At 30.1% G+C, this 22,374-nt stretch overlaps 1 protein-coding gene across 2 annotated transcripts; it reads right to left on the reverse strand.

Moving 5' to 3' along the window:
• Positions 1 to 8,239: 8,239 nt before the first annotated feature.
• Positions 8,240 to 21,897, reverse strand: CLC-C (chloride channel C). Of its 2 annotated transcripts, XM_020383985.3 has the most exons (9): positions 20,653 to 21,897; positions 17,393 to 17,471; positions 16,674 to 16,949; positions 14,022 to 14,222; positions 13,498 to 13,675; positions 12,493 to 12,755; positions 10,927 to 11,196; positions 9,315 to 10,440; positions 8,240 to 8,652 (listed from the first exon to the last, which is right to left on the reverse strand). In XM_020383985.3, exons 3-9 carry the CDS (start codon positions 16,913 to 16,915, stop codon positions 8,557 to 8,559), a joined length of 2,376 nt encoding a protein of 791 aa, XP_020239574.1. In that variant the 5' UTR covers positions 16,916 to 16,949; positions 17,393 to 17,471; positions 20,653 to 21,897; the 3' UTR covers positions 8,240 to 8,556. The 2 variants fall into 2 exon arrangements, with proteins under 2 accessions (XP_020239574.1, XP_020239576.1); XM_020383987.3 differs by lacking the exons at positions 17,393 to 17,471; positions 20,653 to 21,897 and adding an exon at positions 17,072 to 17,372.
• Positions 21,898 to 22,374: the final 477 nt, after the last annotated feature.

Consider the following 22,374-nt stretch of genomic DNA (forward strand, 5'->3'; position numbering starts at 1 on the left):
CATTTAGTTTGATAAGCCTTCCACTAGATGTCATTTGCATCACATAATCAAGACCGTATTTGGTTTCAAATATGTGAACATTTTGAAACACAAGTGCAAACACTATTGGTGAAGCCATACTTCAAAGTAACTTCTATAATTTTAACTTGCAGAGGAACTTCAACCTTTTTCTTTCTCAAGATTTTGAACTTATAACACACTCATCATCTTATATTTATATAGGCCCATGTGAGACACTACAAGGACCCTACATTATTTAAAAATAACACACATATACTGTGGGAATTGTAAACAAATAACTAAAAATACATTTAACTCAATCAAGTGCACAAATAATAATAATGTTCTCGAAATTTAAATTTTACAATCCAAATAAAACATTAAATTACAGACATCTAAATTTAAAAATAAGGTTAACTTAAAGTACATTAATTATTTCCTCATTAATTCACATTTCCTTCGGAATAACTTGAAATAAACATGCAACAAACAATTATCATATAATACTAATTATTTAATATGCAATATTAATATTTTTGTAAATTAAATTTCACTATCTATACCTACCCGTTGTACATTATTTTTTGTTATGTTCAAGCAGTAAGGACCACATATACAGGTTAGGGCAAACACAACAATTTGAAGAAAAAAAATCAACTAAATTAATTCAACATTTAATTAATTTTTTTATATAAACATACACAAAAAATATTACTTGTTTCAAAACTAACACACAACCAACAACAATGTCCTCCCCATATTGTGGGTGTTGTTTTGCCTTGTAATGTAAGCTTGCATCAATCATTATAGTTGGGTCCTAAAATCAATATACTTAATTATTTAAATAAATTATGCTTTATCATGTATCAAAAAATCACTAATCATACCTTCAAGTTAATAATATAATTCTCGTTCCCAGTTGGTGTCATAGAGTCGACAAAGGCAACAATAGTTGCAACTCTTTCTAAATTATGGTCTATATTGATCAATGATGTCACTTTTGGAAGCCCTTTTGTTAATAAAAACATAGAATGCATTATGTTTATTGCATGAATAAATTTTAACAAATACAACTTATTATAGAAAAAAAATCTATGGATTTCACGTAATGAACTACATAACGCCACATGTTACTATTGAACACCATGTTCGCAACTCGACCAATATCAGAATAAAACTTTTACGTATGTAAAGGATTATCATACTACCTCTTCCTCATCGCAACTTCCACCAAACCAGCTCCAGCAATAACAGGGCCAATGTTACATGTAACGACCCGCCATGGTCGTCACACTACGAAACAACACTACACACTGGAATATATATATACTAAAATAATAATAAAATATTTACAACACAAGTTGTTGATCAAGCAACCAACAACAACCAGTTATGTACAACAAAATATGTTACTATAAATATCCTACAAAAAAGAAAAGTCCAACTCCAGGCATCTCCTGTGGCCTCTGGCAGCTATCTCCCAGCGTATCCATGCCCTGCTCCCATACATCGTATGATCATCGCAATTTAAATCACATGGAAACATGCAAGGGTAAGCTAGAGACAATAAACAACTCATAATAATAGCATCAACATATAATAAACAACAATAGAATTCTACTTTCAACTTATACATCTCGACTACTTACTAATTCAACAATAGACAACAAGTAAACAACTTAGTTTCATTAAATACACAACATATAAATAACTTAAGCCAACAACTACTCAACTCATCTTCATTAGGCAACATAGCAACTTTACAACCTTATAAACAACTTCAACAACATACAACAATAGACATATAACATCATCTAATAGCAACAACATTTTCAACACATTGTACATTACTCAAATTGGCCGCTTGTAATCGGTATAGCTCAGCCTGACTCCTATACCGTGATTGCTTCATACACGTGTGCCTCGACCTTGTCCACACACGGGACCAACTAAGTCCTAGAGGAGAACAACACATCATCCACTCCAAGGGACAACTTTCCAAGGAGAGTTTTTAAACAAATTGGGCTCTCAGAGCACCACAACTATCTCAATCCGCATAATGGGATGAACAACTTTGAAAACTTCTCCTCTAGTCCTAGTGATCAACAACTCATCATCACAACACAACCACATAAATTTTAATACAATAACTCAACTATTAGCTCATTCATATAACATTATATGCAACTTGAATGCAACAACACATGCAAAATCAACTAATGCATCGTCACGCATATACAACTAGGAGATCTCCAACAATTGAGGTTGAACAGTCTAGGTGGCATAAACCTTACTAAATCCAACGTTTGACCTATCTTAACCAGGTCAGGTACAGGGCATCGTTAGGAACTCTGAAGAGAACCAAGTATAGACAATAATAGGCGATTGCTCAGGTGTGCCACTCAGACTCGAAGGTTCAGTACTATTGTTAGGGCAGAAGGGTTTGGGTATGGGCCTACCACGACCTTGGATTGCATAACCAATCCACATATGGAGTTAGCCCACCCACTGTTCTCCAAGTACCATGCACCCTCCAGTACCTAGTCAAAGACTACATCTCTAACTAGATACCTTACTCAATTTGGTCATTCAACCATGACATGGATTGACTACTTCCATGTCACCCACACAGTACTAAGGGATTCAACTTTAAAACAACTTTCAACTTATCACCTTAGTACTATGTATCTCAACATAGGACATATATCTTCACCATATGTCCCTAACTTTATAACTTTACAACAATAGGCATCTTCATACAACTTTACAACAATAGACATCATAATATCAACTTTACGAATTCACAACTATGGATATCCTTCATTCATATTTACAATAATAGTCATCTTTACAACAATAAACAACATAATAACATCTTAAGTAAACAATTTAAGCAACTATAGTAATCAAAATCTCAACTTCAACAACTTTAAACAACTAAACAACTTTAAGGCAACTTACAACTTAAAAGTAGCTTTCAATAATATTAATCATTTATACATCATAATAACATTATTGTACATCAACAGTAGACATCACATATCAACTTGGCAACTTTCTATCATCATACAATTTTACAACATAAATCAACCTAAGCTCCCTAAACAACTTACAACTTAACCAAATCACTTATTGTGAAGTGGTAACCTTCGCATAAAATGGCGTATCGGGAGTTATACTAATCCTATCATGCTCATCCTTATCTCATATGAAAGATAATAAGATTTCCTATAACTCTTATGAAGACACAAATTCCTAGTTCCATCATCTACCTTGTTAAAAATTCTAAAAACCGCAACAACTATAACCAATGCTGGCAGTTTGACCCCTATTCACTAAAACAGTCATATCTGGAGTTCTAGCCACATGCAATCCATAAAACATAACCCATAGGCTTCATACAACTCAAAAACAACCTCAGATTCAACATGCAACTTCTCAAGGCATCAAAATCATCAAAAACCCCATTTTTCCCAAAACCCCGAAAAATGAGATGTTCATCAATCCAACCACTGATTTCTCAACATTCATGCACCAAATGAGTTCTCAACTCCTATACAACCAACAAATCTATAATATAGCTTCTCTTACCTGAAGATTGGCTTCGAATAGCCAAGAATTTGGGAAGAAGAAAAACTTTCCTCCGAGCTCGACTCCCGAACTTCAATCCTTCAAAATCAAGCTTCCTAGCCTAGAGTCCTTCTCTCTAAAACCTCTCTCTAAGTTCCTTTTTTTTTTCTCCTCAACTGCATGCATGTGGCCTATTTATAGAAGCCTGGAGTGGCCAGAACGACCCATTTTGGATTCGGAACGACCCGTTCTGCACTCTTTCATCATGTGTAAAACTCACATCTAGAACAACCTGTTCTTAAACCAGAACGGCCCGTTCTGGAGTTGAGTTTAACTCACAACGATCATGTTTGGAATGACCCGTTCTCAACTAGGATTTATAGGCGCATTTAGTAGTTTGGAATGGTCCATTCCAGTTTGGGAACGCCGCATTCCAGTCTACTAATTACGTTTATTACATGACCTAAATGTGTCCTCATCATTGTCATCTCCAAGTTTCGGTGTTGGAGGTGACAACAAAGACAATGACTCTTCTTCTGTAGCTTTAGCAACTTCCTCAGCTGCCCTAATCCTTCTCCATTCAGAGATTAATTGCTCATGTGTCAATTCTTCCTCTAAGCGAACAATAACTTCCTCCTCCTTGTCACTATTTAGCACATAATTGACTCCTCTATGAGACATTTCTAATATAATATAAATCTTAATTAAATTATATTACTAATAATTCATCTATAAAAATTATATAATATTTACCAAGTTTATGAATTTATTTGCAAAAATTAATCTTTTAACTGATCTCAATTTAAATACAACAAAATTTATCAATTACATTTTCATTTTTTATTTCTATTAATTAATTTAATGTCATTATTATAACCAAAATATCAACCTCTTTTAAAAAAAAACTTAAGATTTCCTCATTTTTGACAAATAAATATTTACATCGTATTTATACAATTAAAACCAAAAATCCTATTTTTAATATTTATATTTATTTTTAATCATACCAATACTCTAAATTAAATATAATAAATTTTAACATTCAAGATTTTCAACATCATTACCAACATCTCTAATTACTAGAAACATACATTATTATATAAAATTAAATTTTAAAATATTAAATTCTTTCATTATATTTTTAAATATTTTAGATTCCTCTAAGTTATTCAAATAATCACAAATATAATCAATATAACTCATTTACATATTTTTTATAATTAAATTATTTTATATTTAATTTTAACCAACTACGCATATATATATATTTTTAATTCTTTAAAAATATAAAATTACATAAATTTACTATTTATTCATATTAGTAAAATTTCATACAATATAAACAAAAGTTTAAATGCTACTTATATTTATTATTAAAATTAACTAAAAATATTATTTAATTTTATACATATTTCACTTTTCTTATATTTAGTTTATGTTATTAGTAACTTATTTATAAAAAAAAACAAGTCTATTTTTATACTTTATATTACTTATTATTTATTAAGTAAATTTTTCTTTTCAACATGGGTTATAATAAATATAACACTACAATTTAATAAACCCTATATCTATCTATATATATATATATGATATAATAAACTTGTCATTTTTTAATTTTTTATAATTTTATTTACTCAAATTAATATATATATTTAACTTTCATATGTAACTTTATAAATTATTATTTACAACTTATTATTTAATACAATATTCTTATTTAACTTTCGATCATAAAATTTATAAAATAAAATAAGTGGCCAAATATTTATTATGTGTATTTTTCGTTTATCATTAATTTCATTTGTATTATTTTTTAAATTTTATTAAATTAAAAATACTCACTATTCACTACTTTTTTTTCATCTTCCTAAATATGTTTGTTATAATAAATATAAAACAACATAAATACTATTTGAGAATAAAAACTACTTACATATATTAAATAATATATACAATTTACTAAATACACTACTAAAATATAATACTTAATATTTACTAATTGAGAATAATTTTCAAATTTATAATAACAATTACTTTTTATATATTATTTTTAGAAACTACTTACAACTAATTTTATTCTTTACTATTTAACAAAATTATATATTTAATTCACTATTTTAAATTAATATAAATTTAACATTCTCTACTTTTTAACAGTATGCTTAAATATTATTTACATTTACTATTTACAACTTATTTATCAATACAAGTATTTGTTATATATGATTTCAATATTAAATTTCCCACATTAAACCTTTAGTAATTTTTATTAATTTCTTTCTTCAATTTTCATATTACGTAAATAATTTTTTTATAAATTACTTTAAATACTAATTAAATGCTTTATTGGTTTTTTATAATTTACAATTATTAATTTCAAATGTAATATTAACCAATTATTTCTTACAAATCAATTTATACACCACTTAAATATATACAAATAATTTATACCTAAATAGTGATTGAATTTTTTTTAATATTCCTACTAACATAAATCATACTACATTACATTCATTCAAATTCTAAATTCAAAATACAACAATTTCCTACCATACAAATACATAAAATTTATTCTATTTACAAATTATATATACAATAATTTATTTTAAATTTAAAATTGTAAATATAATACTTACTTGCAAAAAAATTAATACCACCTTGTACAATTTTTCCTTCCCTGAAAAATAAAACATTTAAACCATAAAAATTTAAAACTTCAAATTTTTGAATTCAAAAAAATTAAAATAAAAAAAATTAACATTTAAAAAAAAAAAAAAACATTTACTTACCGTTAATCAGTCAGAGTCAGAGCCGGAGTGGGAGACCCTCAACGGAGATGATAGATCCGAAAACCACAAAGGAGAGAACAAAATCAAAATCTGAGAACAAGGAGAAACAAATTCACGGTGGAAGTGAATTAGAGATGGAGAAAATGGTGTTATATAAGGGCAGATTCACAGCGGAGAGGTGAATTGCAGATGGAGACAATGGTGATATAAGGGTGTGGGTGGGGGAAGCTGGATCCGGATCCTCTGACTTTGAGATATCAAAGTTATGGTAACTTAACACATTTTAATCGTTGGATTTGTAATAATAGATCAGATTGTGACACATGTACAAAATATATTTTGACTTAAATGTACACGTGTCACAATCTGATCCATTATTACAAATTCAACGGTTTAAATGTGTTAAGTTACCCTAACTTCCCCTCTACAAAGTTAGGGGATCTATTTCCGGGAAGCTGTGTATACAAGGCGCCGGGGTGCCCAGCATTTTCTGAAAATGCATTGGGCTCTATGCCAACCTCTTAAATGCCTCTAAAAGGCTCTGTTTACCAAAGGTGTCTCTGTCCCTCTGTGTTCTTGCCTAGACACCAGGTCTTCCACCTATGGGATGCTGGTTTCAAGGAGTTTCACCTCCCCATGGAGTCACATTATTGCAAACACATTAAAATAGATCAAAAGATAACGAGAGAACATATAGATGAGGGATGCGGAAGGAGCATTGTGTAACACATCATGTTTATACCTTATTGTTTTAGTATCTATAAAATTATATACTTTTGATATAGTATCTCTTATATTGTAAAAATTCATTGCAGTCTCTATTGTATAGAAAGAATTATGAGCTGTCTAATTTTTGTTAACCACGTTATCACTCAACAATGACCTCTCTCGGGACTAAAATGAAAAAAAATAAAAATAGGAATGTAAATTGATATATATATTTAAAAGAAAAGTCAAAATGAATAAATAATCTATATCTATATAATATAGTAAGCCTCACCCGTAAAATATTGCAGTCACTTGTCAACACTAAAATTTGTCATATTTAGAGTCAAAATATGGCATATTGAACAAGGCCTTTCTTAAAACTTAAATAGGTCTAATTTATTTTTTTAAAAACATTAAAGTCGGTCTAACTTGTTACTTACCACAATTCTTTTAAGCATGGATAGATCGGTCTTTTTGAAAGTTTGACTTATCCTAAAATCCTATTTAAAGATCTATTCCATATAAATGTTCTTAGATGAGTACAACGAATCTCTAAATAGGCTAATAAAAAAATAGACTAAAAATTCTGCATAAAACAAACTATAAAGTATGAAAACTAAAACATTACTACTATAAGACATGAGACAAAGGTAGAAATTGGTAGGTTAAACTTTATAAGAGTGACTCTAATTTGTTTATATGATATATAAACTGATTTTAAAAGTCTAATGTGACCTTTATGATAACTAATATAAAAGTATTTTTTGCATGTCCTTTAAATAAGACATAAGTGTAGTCTGCATCTTAGAGAGCTCTTCTAAGTTACTTTTAAAGTTAAACCCCTCCAAGGCTCGTGTTTTTGCAAGGTTACCAACATTGGAATGATTATGATATTAATATTGAGCTTGTTTGGATGTAAGCTAGAAATATTTTTGAAAATTTCTTTACTAGAAAATATTTTCTATTTTCAATATAAAAACTCTCAAAAGTAGTTCTAACTTATATTCAAACAAGTTCATGATAGTTTAAACAAATTATGTGATCAGCAAACAGTACATCACAAACTGATTCTACGCTGGAACTCAGTTCATGTATATGGTGACAGTCTTATGATTCAAAGGTTCTCATTGTAGTACATTTGCTTAATTAACAAAATCATACAAAGAGCATTGATCATTAAGCATGAGAATTTTATTTCATAAAAAATCAAACAAGCAACATGTACAAGAGATCATTAAATAACTGTGTACCGCACCTAATTTGTGTGTTTAAAAGTGTCTATTTGAAAGTACCAATCTGACTTCAGGAAATAGAAATTTTCAATCCATATGCAGCAGCTACTTCTTAAGCAGCATTTTTATTTCAAGTGTTTTGTGAATAATTATTGCACTCCACTGTATATAAAAACTTCGATCAACAAATGAATGCATCACTTCAAAATGAAGCACTTCAATACAGAAGAAATAATATCTTTTTTTGAGACCCCTCATTGCCATTTGTGAGCCTTGATATCAGGGTAAAGTCCCAAAACATGCTCTGGCATGAAATCATGGCGTGTTAGAATCCCAACAACCGGAGGTCTCTGCAATATGTAGACATTCTCAGCATATTTTGCATCAGGTGAAGGAAAGAAGTAATACTATTAGGGACGTGTTTGAATAAAAAACTTAGTTAAGTACTTATTCAATAAACTCTTGTTAAAAGAGAATTTATTCATAAGCTTGATGGCCGAGCTTACTGAAATAAGCTAAAAAGAGCTTATTATTTAAGCTTTCTCCACGAGACTTGTTGAAATAAGATATAAGAAGGGCAACAGACTCAAAACTTAGAAGTCACTTTGATAAATTCAAATAAGTTCATCTAAATGCTCCTTGAATCTATTTTGGAATCTTCAAATAAACTGTAGGGAAATAGATGTAAAACTATAATGTTTACACAACAAAGAATGCAAATGACATATAAGGGGTACACAAAGTATTTTAGGTAAAATTAGCTTATAAGATAGCTAAAAACTTATAAATTTGCTAAAACTTACAAGCTATAAGTAAGAAACTGAAAACTTATAAACTAATGGATTGAATTGAAAATGTTTAATAAGAATAATTGATAACCTAACTGGTAAATATAAAATAACATAAAATTACATATTAAATTATTTGGTCAAACTAATTTATAAATTCTTTACGTTTTGTCAAATAAACTCGTAATAAAATTCTTTGGGAGGGAAAAGAAGAAGTGTCATACCCCTTGGCTCTTTGGAACAACACACATGTGCCTGAGTCCATGTTGGCGGAAAATAACAGCAGCTTTGGCAAGTGACATTGTCTCAACCACAGTGTAAGGGGATGCATTAGTGATGGGATGGAGATCAACATACATATCCATCTCTTCCTCTTGGATATCAAGATCCTCTAGCTTGATCCCCTTTCCTGACCCTGCCTTTCCAAAATCCAAAGAAGAAATTATGTGCAAGATGCTTTCTGAAAAACCCCTATTTCTTGAAAAAATCTTCTCCTTCAGCAACACTAGCAAATGAGACCTCAGCACAAGTCCACACAATTCTGGTGCATCTGAGAAAGGTGGTTCATCAATGACTGGAAACCCATTGTGCCTTGTAGCATTCAAAGCATGCAATATATTCCCCACCTTTTCAATGCCAGAAAAGGTTATCAATGGACCTGAAAGAACATCACGCGTAACCAAATTCCGCATGTAAGGTTCTGCATGAGCCTCCAAATAAGGAAGTCCTTTGATCTTAAGTATTTGATCATAGACACCCTTGTTGAAGTTGTCAGCCACAGTTTTTGAGACTAACAAGACCAACATCACAAGTGGAAGTAACAAGAGATCATTGGTGAGCTCAAGCAATATGACACAAAGAGACACCGTCATTCTCATGGTGCCACCAAGGAAAGAGGCAGCTCCAAGTAGGGCAAAGAGTCCTCTGTCAAGCTTGGTCATTGATTCAACGAGCCGGCCAAAAAGCCGGCCATAGCAAGCACCAGCAAGTATCACAGGAATGAAGAGCCCGGATGGAATGGCGATACCATAAGTGATTATGCCAAGAAAGTAAATAGTAGCAAAGTAGATAAACAAACTAGAAATGTGAAACTCTTTGATTATTCTGGGGCTGAATAGATTACGAATAGCATCATCATTTGTGTTTAGGAAGAGGGAGGCAAGATCATTGTAGTAGCCTGGTGGACATTGAAAACTTTTGTATTCTCCAGACTCATCCAGAGAGGGGCAGCTCACTGTTGAACCAGAAGGACATGGACTACAGTTTGCGATCCATGGCAAGAAGTAAAAACAACATGATGTTAAAAGTGCAATTGTCACAACAAGAGAGATTTTGAAAGCTGCACCTTTTCTGCCACAACACAAATAAAAGGGTTATTAGTTACATTGATAACACATTATAGGCTTAATTGCACTTTTTGCACCTAATGTTTGAAATTGTATATTTTGCCACTCTATTAGTTGAGTGTTATATTGTTAGTTAATCATTAATGTGACACATCGACTGCTGATGTGACACATGTCATGTCATTATCCATAAGTCACGTTAGTACTTTATGTTAATAGTCAACATATCACGTAAACGACCAACATGCCACATAAGCAGTCAATGTTTCATATCAACGGTCAATTAACAATATCAAATGATTTATTAATGGAATGAAAAAATAAGTGAAAATTTGAAAGTTGACAAAATTCGCAAAATCTTAATGGATGGTAAAAAGTGCAATTAAGTCTGCATTATATTAGACTTCAGAGAAGGTATGATCCATAACTGATAGTAGAAAACAGAAAGTAAATGATTAAGAACTGTTTAACATTGAACGTAAGGACATACTCATTGATGACGCTATATGTCCGAACAACCTTATCCACAAGGTAATTATATATGCTTCCAAGGATTCCAGCAATGGCTCCCAAAAGAAGTACTGCTAACATGTCACTAACACTATATGTTATATTGGGTGAACTAACATCATACATTATCAGACCACCTTCCCCAAATAGCCCACATTTCCCTGTGGCACAAAACTGAATTGCAACTCTTAAAACAATAGCTACCACTGCTGTTGTGAAAAATGTCCTCCATAGAAGAGAACTCCGCCACCTGAAGGTATGTCCCGTTAAAAAAATGTAGTTTTCCATAATGACTATAATTTACTGATACAAATCCAACAACAAAATTCGTTTATGCTTTTGGCATCAACTCTATCCTCTATCTTGTCATGCAGTTAAAGATCATTAGACTAAAACCAAAAAACATGAAGCAGAGAACCTTTTTTTAAAATCTTTTAAAAGTAAATGGTGATGGTGTATACCCTTTATTCATAGCATAAATATTTGAGAGTACACAACACATCAAGTAAAAGATATATTATGTATACATCATATTCCACTTGTCCATAGGAAAGACACAGTTAATGAATTCACCGATCATTCTATCCATCATCAAACACAATGAAGTTATTCATGAATTCACTGATTGTCATGCCAATTAAATTTTGTTAAGTACACTAACGTCAACTCCATATGATAATCGGTTAACTTCCTGCTTTCATTTCAATTTTTATTTCATAAGAAGACTGCTAATAATTTTCCTGCTATGTAATCCTAAAATCTTAGAAGTTACTCTTTACACACTAACGATTACACATTCATGGTTATCTCATCACTATTATTGTCATTTCACTGCTGTTTTTCAATTAACATCTTATGTTCTATGTTATAAAGAGTTGCAATACACTAACAATGTAAACTAATCTTACACTGACAACCAAATAAATATCATCATTAGAATGACTTCTTACTTATTTATTATAAAAGTTAACAACTTATCATAAATGGTAACTAGATATTAGATGACAGTGTAAAACTACTTTACACTATCAATGCATCACCAATTTCTCTATTATAAAATAGGCTTAATTGTACCTTTTGCTAACCATATTTCACAATTTTGTGAATTTTACCACCAAACTTTCAAAATTTTGCAAATTTTGTCACCCATTAGTTGACCATCTAATGTTGTTAATTGATTGTTGATATGACATGTTGACTACTTACGTGATATATTGACTACTAACATGACACATTGACCGCTAATGTGGTGTCACATCATCATCAATTCACGTTAACGGGTCACATGTCGTACTATCAATTCAATTCATAATGTGAGAGAATCAACTAATTGGTAGCAAAATTTGCAAAAAAAACAGAGAGTTGGTGACAAAATTCGCAAAATCATGAAAATGTGTGGCAAAAAGTGCAATTAAGCTTAGTAAATAATATTGTTTCTGCTAAATATTGGAGATTGTAGAGAATTCATTTTATCAGAATCGGAAATTTACAATCTGAGATACCAAGAGGTTGGGTGAGAAAGAGTAATTTTAGCAGAAATAGATACCATGAAGCTGCCTCTTCAAGGGCAAAGAGAACACCACCTACTGGTGCACGAAAGGCAGCAGCAACACCAGCAGCTGCACCACAAGTGATCATGTCTCGTCGGTCTGGATCATTTTTGAAATATCTAAGCCAAGGGCAAGTCAAGTGATACTTGCGAGATCCACCCTGCCCCAATAAAGAAGCTATGCATGCCCCTGTATGTACCATAGGTCCCTCTTTGCCCACCACAAATCCAGCAGAAACTCCCAAGATGGAACCAAATATCTGTCACAGATAGAACCAAATATTTGAATGTATTAGGAATGAAACAATATAAGCTAAGTGTCGCGGTGATCAAAATGTTATGAAGTATGAGTGGAAATACAAGATAAATCATCAATGAATGTATAAGAGACAAAGTTGAAGTAGACTAATGAGGAAAAGATATTGAAGCTGATGGAACTTGGTAGTAGCACTTAATGAGAAAATGATGGAAGTCGCACTATCAGAATAGATTAAGGATCCTTTGTTTTAGTACCTAGATATTGAAGATGATACCATGTCAAGAAACAAATTCACCCCAAAGTTTAAGTGTAGGCACTGGAATAGGTTTTATCTCTAACATTTTGGTATAGATAGGTGTATCTTTTCCATATTATTTTGCAGAAACGCATGTATATAAGGTATAAAAGCAGTAAAAGAAACACAAAAAATGTCACGATAAATAGTATATTTATACAATAGCCTATCTTGAATAATTAAGAAATTGTTTCAACTTTCCCCTTGGCAATAATATCCCCTGCATCAAACCATTTTCAAGAAGAAAAAAAATATAATAAAAGGCTTACTCACAGGATAATATTCACTCTTCCCTAAATTCTTTCATCTGAAATAGAAACCTGATAGTTTGGCTAATTTTCATTCGTTCAATTCAAGGAGTTCTTCAATTTTTGTCTGTGTGCTTTGGAGAAGTCAAAAAGAATGAAAGAGGAGGTAGAGTAGCTCCTACTATTGTAGTATTATTCACCTTTACAAAAAGGGTGCTTGGAGCCAGTATATGGTGAGCATCCACGCCATTGAGATATGCTTTCACCTCTGGAATGCCAGAGCCTGCAGCTGCTGGCGCAATGAAAGCACAAAGTGCAGCAGCTGCTGCTGCTAAACATATGTTCACACCAGCATATGCTAAAAATGCCTCAAGATATCTGCACTGGAACTACTAATCTGTGAGAATATATGAATAGTTATGCCAAATGTAAAGAATTACATATCAAGGATTAGTGATAACAGGTAGAAAACAATTTCAACCAAGATCCCAACATAATTTCTACAAGGATTTCTTCATTAAATTGGTGAATTATTAGCTTATACATAAGTTAAAAAAATGTTTTTGAGGAAACTAATACGAGAGTTTCTAAATTAGCTTATGGAGAAACTATTTTCATTTTTCTTTCATATTTTCTTCTCTTATTAGTATTTTTGGAGAAGTTTATTCAAACAAGTCTTAAGCAGTAAACAAATGCATCTAGTTGGAGCTAGGAGCAAGCTCACCTGTGTTTAGAGATGAGATTGGTGGTCATAAGCAACTTGAAACCAGCTATGTTCTCAACTGCAAAACTGTTAAAGAAGCCAACCAATCCAGTTCCTAATCCAATAAGAAGAGCAAATACCCACTTAAGCATCACATACTGGATTATCTCAACCTTCTTCCTCGAACGCCAGTCCTTCTTCAATATTTCATTATCAAAAGTCCTGAAATTAAAGAACAAGTAATCTGGCTCCATTTCTCATTCCTTCAGAACTTGACTTGCCAATGCAATCAAAACAATTCTGGAGTTCTTGCTATTTGTAATTATGATTAGTTCAAACATAATTATATGACTGCTATGGAAACTCAGAAAGTGTTAGATTCCTACTTAAAATCAATTTGCACCAAGTGAAGCTACCTAACATAGATATAAGCCACACCCCAAGAATTAAAGCAAGCTACGTGGGACTTTCCGACTAATGTAGAATATTTAAAGTAGAATGATGCAGTGTTTGATTAAATAATAAACTTAAAACTTACCATTCATGAACCATTTTTTATATATACAATTATATTGTTTCCATTTTATATAAGTAAAATATAAATCTAATTAACAAAAAAAAACTCTAAAGTTCATCTCAAATTATAAATTTATATTTATATTTTAAAAAAGAATTTTTATTTTTTATTTTTTTATATTCTCTCTTTCTTGTAACTATATGTAGTCATATTTTTCTTATTTTATAACAAGTATTTTTAAACTTTTATATTAAATCCTTATTTTTATAATTAGTTATAAGAGACATTTAACTTTTTAACTATTTTAATTAATATTTAAATTTATTCAAACAATGTTAATTATAATAAAATATTTATAAATCATATCAAAATAATAAAATTAACACATACAAAAACATATGCATATATTTTATATTTTAATTAATTGTATCATGTTAAGAATAAAATATTTTTCTCAAACACCTTTTAAATTTATAATTTTTTACATTTCATGTATATTTACAAATCTTCATAAAAAACTCAAAAAATTTATCATATAAAAATTTTAATTTAATAATTATGATCATAATATTAAATCAAACTAGATTTTTTTATAAGTCAATTTTATTCAAATTAAAATCATATTTAGCATAATAAGATTGGTTTTTTGATAAGTTTTTTTTTTCAATATACAAAACTCGAAGACAATATTTCTTAAAGAAAGTAAAACATGCTATAGTTTATTTTAATTTATAGTACTTTATTACTCACATTGCTTTCTTAATTTCTTTACCATAAAACATCTTAATAGCGTATTTTATATGTTTAAATATTTAGAGTAATGTTTTTTTTTAGTTAGAATTATGTTCCCCTTGAATGAAAGAGTATAATGCAAATTTATGTGATTCTCGAAGATACACTATAAACTTTCATATCACATTAAATTTTATCTTAAAATTAATTAACATTAAGTATAATTATCTAACAAATGTATAAGTCAGATTCCAAGAATTGAGATAGGTAATATGAACTTCCCAACAGGAAAAAAGAAACACAAACATGGAGAAACATAATAGAATCTGACACTAACTATAGTGGAAGGCATGATAGATGTAGACACCCCTTTGGCCAGCATTCAAAAGGAAGAAATGTTTAAATTAGTAAAAGACTTTCTACTCCCAGTATAATTGAGTATAGGAAGTAGAAAAAATGAACTGATTGCACAAATGTTCCTAAAAATGGGCTCTTTTTCAATCAGAATATTTTACTTGGTTTTTGATAGAAAACAATGACATTGGGTAATTTAAGAAGTTGACTCCACCTTGTGGGAAAATTCTTTGTTGTTGTCACAGAAGTGGTGTGTTAGCATGTTTTGGATCTATGATAACAAAGAGTTGGGGGGAAAAATGCTCACTTTTTGAAAAAGAGAGCCACCAAAATTAACTCAATTTTTTTTTGTTACAATGGGACTAAAGGCCCATACTAAAAATCACAAAAAAAGGAAACTGTTGAAATATCAGTTAAAAACGGTATTTGAGACTAATGAGGAGGTCTGAAAAAGATTTTTGAGTTCTCTGGAATAGTTAGACTCTTTTGGTAAAACCATCTGCAACTTAGTTTGTCTCCCTGTGGGAACATGACATCCCTGGTAGTCGACCATCTTTTTAATCATATTGACAAGTCCATAGAGAGGGTGACTTCTGCTATTTGACATCCTTAGTTAAGGAAACTAACTGTTAACGTAGAGTCAAATTCTATCTGAAGAATTACTTAAATACTTTTGTCACTAAAGAGCTGACGCCGTGATAGATACCCCAAAATTAACTCAAATAATAGATAGAATATTAAACCCAAATTTGGTATATTTAGATGCACCAATAACATACAATAAATATTAACAAGTAATAACACCCTCTTTGTTTAACTTTTTTCACCACTACTGTGGAGCCCCCAGGTTATTTAGACTAGTGATGCCCACTTGAAATTCTCTAAAGAAAAAAGTTAACTATATGCTCCCTATATGTATAGTAGATTCTCAATTTGTTCTTATATGTAAGTATTTATTAGATCAGTCCTTATATGTAAAAAATATTATTGATTTACTCTGTGTCACAGTTAAAACAAAATAGTGAGCTTAAGACCAAAATTTAAAAGAAAGAAAAGAGGAAGTTGCATACTCATAGTCAAGGCTTTCAATAGGGCAGAGGTTGGCACCAACTATAGCAATTTGGGAGGTGGTGTTAGTCCTCTTCACAAGAAGTGGCTTTGAATGAGCCATGTTTCTATCAGATAACCCTGACCCTGACCGATACCTTCCAATTTCCTCATTCACATCTTTTTCTATGTCATGCTCATAATCACTGCTGTTTACCCGATCCTCTTCATTCATCTTCTCAACTCCTTCACCAGTTGGTGCCATGCTAGCTAGGAAACTAATTCACATCAGTCAGAACCTGTAACAAACATGTGGTGGGATCAAAGTGCCATGGAAGTGATGGAACATTCAACACTAAAAAAAAACTGATCAAAAAGTGAGTTCTGTAAAAACTAGCATTAACTAACTTATATAACTAACCAGTAACCACTAACAGAAAAATCTTAAGTCTCCTGAAACTCTAATACAAATCATGTCATCAACCATAGCTTTCATCATTTTATAGCTGTGAATACTAATTTTGATTTTGAACCATAGTAAGTCCACTGAAAATTGTTGATATTCTGGAAATTGTTGGATCATCAATCACATGAAAAGTTGACTCTTTCAACAAAATAATGGCTCCCCAACCCAGTGAATCAAATATGTTCCCAAATTCAAATAAAACATGACAATTAAAATGAAAATAAAAAGCAAAAACAGTTTGGGCAAGATAGAAGTATCAGAGTTTGTGGTCTTTACGATAATCAATGATGCCCTTCTTCTATTCTGGACCATTTCCTACTCAGAACTATCTGTAATAGACGTGCTTGTAATATATCTAATCAATAAACAATTGAACTTATTAGTAACTTCCATTATTAATATGATACAGAAAATTGTTTAAAAATAAATGACTTTTAATAGTATGTTTGTTTTGACGTTGAAAACACATAAATATCCATTTAATCCAAAACAAGACTCCCCTTCTTCTTACTTTTTTCTTTGGAAAATGGAAAATGTTGTTTGTGTTATTTCAAAAATAATCCCAAACATACACTAAATCTTAAAGAGGCAATTTTGCTTATGAATTATAAAAAATAATTTTTCTAGTTTTATTCTTTCAAATAACAAAGAAACAAACCACTCACATTAAATAAATAAATAAATTATACATTATCAATTATTCATCATCTATAAATAAAAAAACAATCATCTATTGAAGTTATATTTTCTCATAGTTATGTAATTTTTTACATTTAATATTTTTTATATGCATTAAATTAATTGTGTAAATTTCATCATTAGTTTTTTATATGTTAAAATGTTATTTATCATGTTTAATTAAATTAATAATTAATTATAATAATTATATTAATTTTTTAAGTTGTTAAAAAGTGAAGTATAAAAAAAATTGTAAAAATATAAGTTGTTTATAAATTCCCATCATTAAAACAAAATTTTCAAAAATATAATATGAATTACTTAAAAATGATATGACATGTTGATCTCATTTAAAATAAAATAAATATTAATAAATTACTACCATTATATAAATGAATTATTTCATTATTGTTCCAAAAAAAACTTCTATTATTTGTTGAAAATACCATGAATATGAAAATACTATAATAATAGTGGAATTGGTGGTACAGAATAAAACAAAATTATGGACCAACACCGTTGAAAAACTAGACTTCATTCTATTAGAACATCTAACAAGTTTTTTTTTTTTTCTTTTTAGAAATCGGAAAACTTCAAGCAAAGACAAAAATATCCGGAAACATCCATGAAAAATAAGTTTAAGTAAATGAATGTTACTGACAAATAACTTCATTAAGAAAAAACCAAAGAATGTCTCGATTTAATTGAGACCTTTTATAACTTACAAAAAAGTTTTGTTTCTGTTCAAAATTATACAAATTTTGCTAGATTATTTTGTAGGGTAAATTTTGTGTGACATTTTTAGTAGAATATATAAATATTACATTTATCCAATAATTTTATCTACACCCTTAAGACTTTACTTTTACTTTGTCCTTTTTGTTTAATCATTGTAAGAGTTTTTTCTTTTTCCCATCACACGTAATTTCTTCTTCTCTTTTCATTGAATGTGGATAAGGTATAGACATGATCGGTTGTAGTTGTCATATTTCTTTTTTTCAATCATGCATGTCTTATTTGTTTGGACGAACTCATGGTAATAATCACTTTACTATTCTAACTTCCCAGTCCTTGAAAAACCAGTTTACTATTCATAATTTACCTATTACCATATGTTAAATTTTTGTCCAATAACAATTTATTGACATCCCTATAAGCAGTGACGAAACTTGACAAAAATAAAATAAAATTGGAGAGGCTAAAACAAAATTTGTATGAAAATCCATAGAAAATAATAGAATTTTCAATTATTTTTCAGCAACTTAAGAAAATAATCGTACTTTTACAAAAATCACAACACATGATTTGAAGAGGAAAAGTTGCAAGCAAAATCACAAAATTCATAAAAAGAAAAATAATGGCATGAAAAAATCCACTAGATAAAAATTACAAATTTAAATAATATTGTATAAACTTTCTTATACTAATGAGAATATAAAAGTAAAAAAAAATGATTATAAAAATGTAGAATAAATATCATAAAATAGTTATTAATCAATAAAATAGTACATGTGTGAAAAATATATTATTAATGTTTAAAACTTGTTACAAGTAATGTTGTTATAAAAAAACAAAAACTTAAGTGAATATTAATACAAATAAATTTTCTATCGAAAATTCAAAATAATAATAATAGTAATAATAAAATTAAAGGAAATGTATGGAGAAAAATTTTAACTGAAGTGTTATTTTAAAATTAATAACAATTGTTAAATAAAATTCAAAAATAATTTAAAAATATTATAGAAAACTTAATGAAAAAAATAAAATATAATTAATTATATATAATTTAAAAAACTATAAAAATCTTAAACTTGAACCAATTCCTATATATTGAATGGAAGTTGTTATCTTATTAGAGATTTTTTTAGGAATTTATTTAATTTTTTATTTAATTCATTTTTTTTATTTATCATATTGTTAATGAGTTTAAAGTTTATTATTTTAAAATAAATTATCAGTAATTAAAAGTAATCTTGTTCTATAATATAAATTATTTATCTTAAATTAAAAATATAATTTATATATTAAAATATAATATTTATTTATATATATAATTTATTATATTAATAAATATTTAACTTGTAAAATACACGTGTCAAAAAACTAATTATTATTATATATATATATATATCGAAAAAACTTGGGGTGGCCCTCCTCCACCCCTTATATTTATAAGCTTCGCAGTTATCTACAAGAATATATACTTGAGGTTGCTATGAAAATATAATATATATTTTTTCTAGTACCAACATAATTAGTGTCTTTGGTCCTCCAATGGTATATCAAGGTATTCCTATTAATTTCGATCATTTAAACCAACTATGAGACTAATTCTTGACAGGAACTTAGTCACATTTAAAGTTCTTCGCCTTTCCCTAAGAGTGCATTATATGGAGATCAAACTCGTGTCTTCTCATAAACTCAATGTGTGTTGCCAACTAAGCTACACTTATCGGATAGACAAGAATATAATTGAATATAGGTTTAATTGTATATTTTTTCACTTAAGTTTGAGGGTTTTATAAATTTTGTCACCCAATTTTGAATTTGGCATATTTTGTGACTTTAAAAAAATCACATATTTTAGCATCTTAGTTGAGCATGTGACATAATTAGTTGACTATTAATATGACAAATTGATTGTCGATGTAAATTGATGATAAGACACAATGTATCACATTAATAATTAACTTATCACAACAATAATTTATTGATGGTGAATGCGCAAAATTATAAAATCTTGAGTGACAATATGTACAAATTTGAAAATAATGTGACAAAATTCACAAAATGTTAAATTTGGTAGAAAAATATGCAATTAAGTCTTAAATTTATTATTAGGGTTACTTTCTTACCTAAATTTTGTAAGTGCTCCCAAGGTGATGTGACATCTCCGTTGCTCCAATGTCCATTATTGAGGGGAGGGGGGAAGCGACACTTGTAAAGACACTCTAATGCTCAAGTTAGAGAGGAGTTTATGTGAAGAATTAGGTTAGAATAGTATGATACATGGTGTCGTGTATATATGTTTGATAGTGTTGCATGATATCTCAAAGATATCTCCTTGTGATTGTGTAGGGATATTGTCATTGATTAATAGAGATATTGTTCCAAATTAGCAAATATATAATGTTAGGTGATCACAGTATGCTAAGATATGACATTTATGGAAGATATTTGTGTTGCTAGCCATTAGGATTTTGATTGTGTTAGGGCTTTATTGCATGATGATAGACGAGGAGCCCGATGTGGGGGAGTTGGAGGAGGTCAGTTTGGCTTGGCCAAGGTAATATGGGTGAGCTAGGACGATTGGCTTGGCCTGGCCGAGTTGGGTAGTACATAATCCCCCAAGTTTCGAGCTCTTTAAAGGGGAAGGAGTTATGAATAGTATGGAAGTTGCTTTATTTCTTTGCTCATTTCATGGTAGGTTGTCTGGTTTAAAGAGATTTGTATTATAGGTTGTAACGTGTTGTGTATGTGTAAGTTGATAAACTCGTGATGGTAAAGGAGATTGGCTTTTGATCATAATGGTAAGGAGATCAACTTGTGATTGTAATGGTAAAGAGATCAACTTGTGATTGTAATGATAAAGTCAAATCATCTAAGTTAGGCGGCATAAAAGCTCCCTTAGCTCTAAGCTCGTTAGGGTATAGGAGTTGCAAGTGAGGTTGTTTCAAGCAAATGGGCATGTGAGAGTTAGGATTGGAGTTAGATTGGTCGATTTGGGAGATGCATAAAGCTCCTCAAGGCGAGAAAGTTGTGAGTCTTGGGGTTGTACTGCATTTAATGTGTGACTTGATGATTTTTCTTTGTGCATTAATGGGCAATAAATGCCATGCATCAAATTTTGTACTTGTATTAATATGGGGGGTTCCTATTTTCTTTTGTAGCTTTGGTGACATTCTTGGTTGGGTGGGTTTGTTCTTGTAATTTTTATTTGTTGCAAGTATTGGTGAGTTATGGTTGTTTCTGGGGATGGTTCCAAGTTAGAGGAAATCATGGCTTTGAAAGTAGAGGTCAATATGTTGTGGTTGGAGTTAGATGCTAGTCGGTCGAAGAAGGTGACATTAGCGGTGACTTGTGAACGTTTGGAGGCTGAGAGGAAGCATTTGGAGGCTAAAATGGGACATTTGGGCCAATTGAAGGATGGTTACAAGAGGAGGGTGGAGAAACTAACCATTGAGAAGAACGCTATTGTGCGGGTGTTTGACAAGTGTGTGGAGGATGTAGAGAAGTTGTTGTGAGATCAGTTTTTGATGATGTCACAGATAAGGCAATATATGTCTTGTTTGACAAAGTCAAAGGTTGACGTTGTCGAGAAGCATTGGCACGATTTCCAAAGAGCATTGCATTAAGTGGCTTAATTATTTCATTCATTTGCAATTTTAGTTCCTCTATTTTAAAGTAGAAGCATTTAATCACCTTAATTTTAAAAATATAAAACTTTAGTCCTCTCGTCAAATTGATATTTGTTAATCTTTAAATTTCAATATTTACTCGTACTTAAATGATATAATATTTAGTGACATGATATTTGGAGATAAAAAACATACAGATGAAATTTATTAATGAAATAA

This window comes from Cajanus cajan, chromosome 1 (genome assembly GCF_000230855.2).
Source record: "Cajanus cajan strain Asha chromosome 1, NIPB_CcT2T_4, whole genome shotgun sequence".
NCBI lineage: Eukaryota > Viridiplantae > Streptophyta > Magnoliopsida > Fabales > Fabaceae > Cajanus > Cajanus cajan.

What these genes read in the sequence shown, in the direction of transcription:
- CLC-C (XM_020383985.3), bottom strand. Translation starts at nt 16,915, where the DNA reads ATGGCACCAACTGGTGAAGGAGTTGAGAAGATGAATGAAGAGGATCGG. An exon ending in AATCTCATCTCTAAACACAG is followed by an intron (nt 13,676 to 14,021) that starts GTGAGCTTGCTC and finishes GTTCCAGTGCAG; the next exon opens with ATATCTTGAGGCATTTTTAG. An exon ending in CAAGCACCCTTTTTGTAAAG is followed by an intron (nt 12,756 to 13,497) that starts GTGAATAATACT and finishes TATCTGTGACAG; the next exon opens with ATATTTGGTTCCATCTTGGG.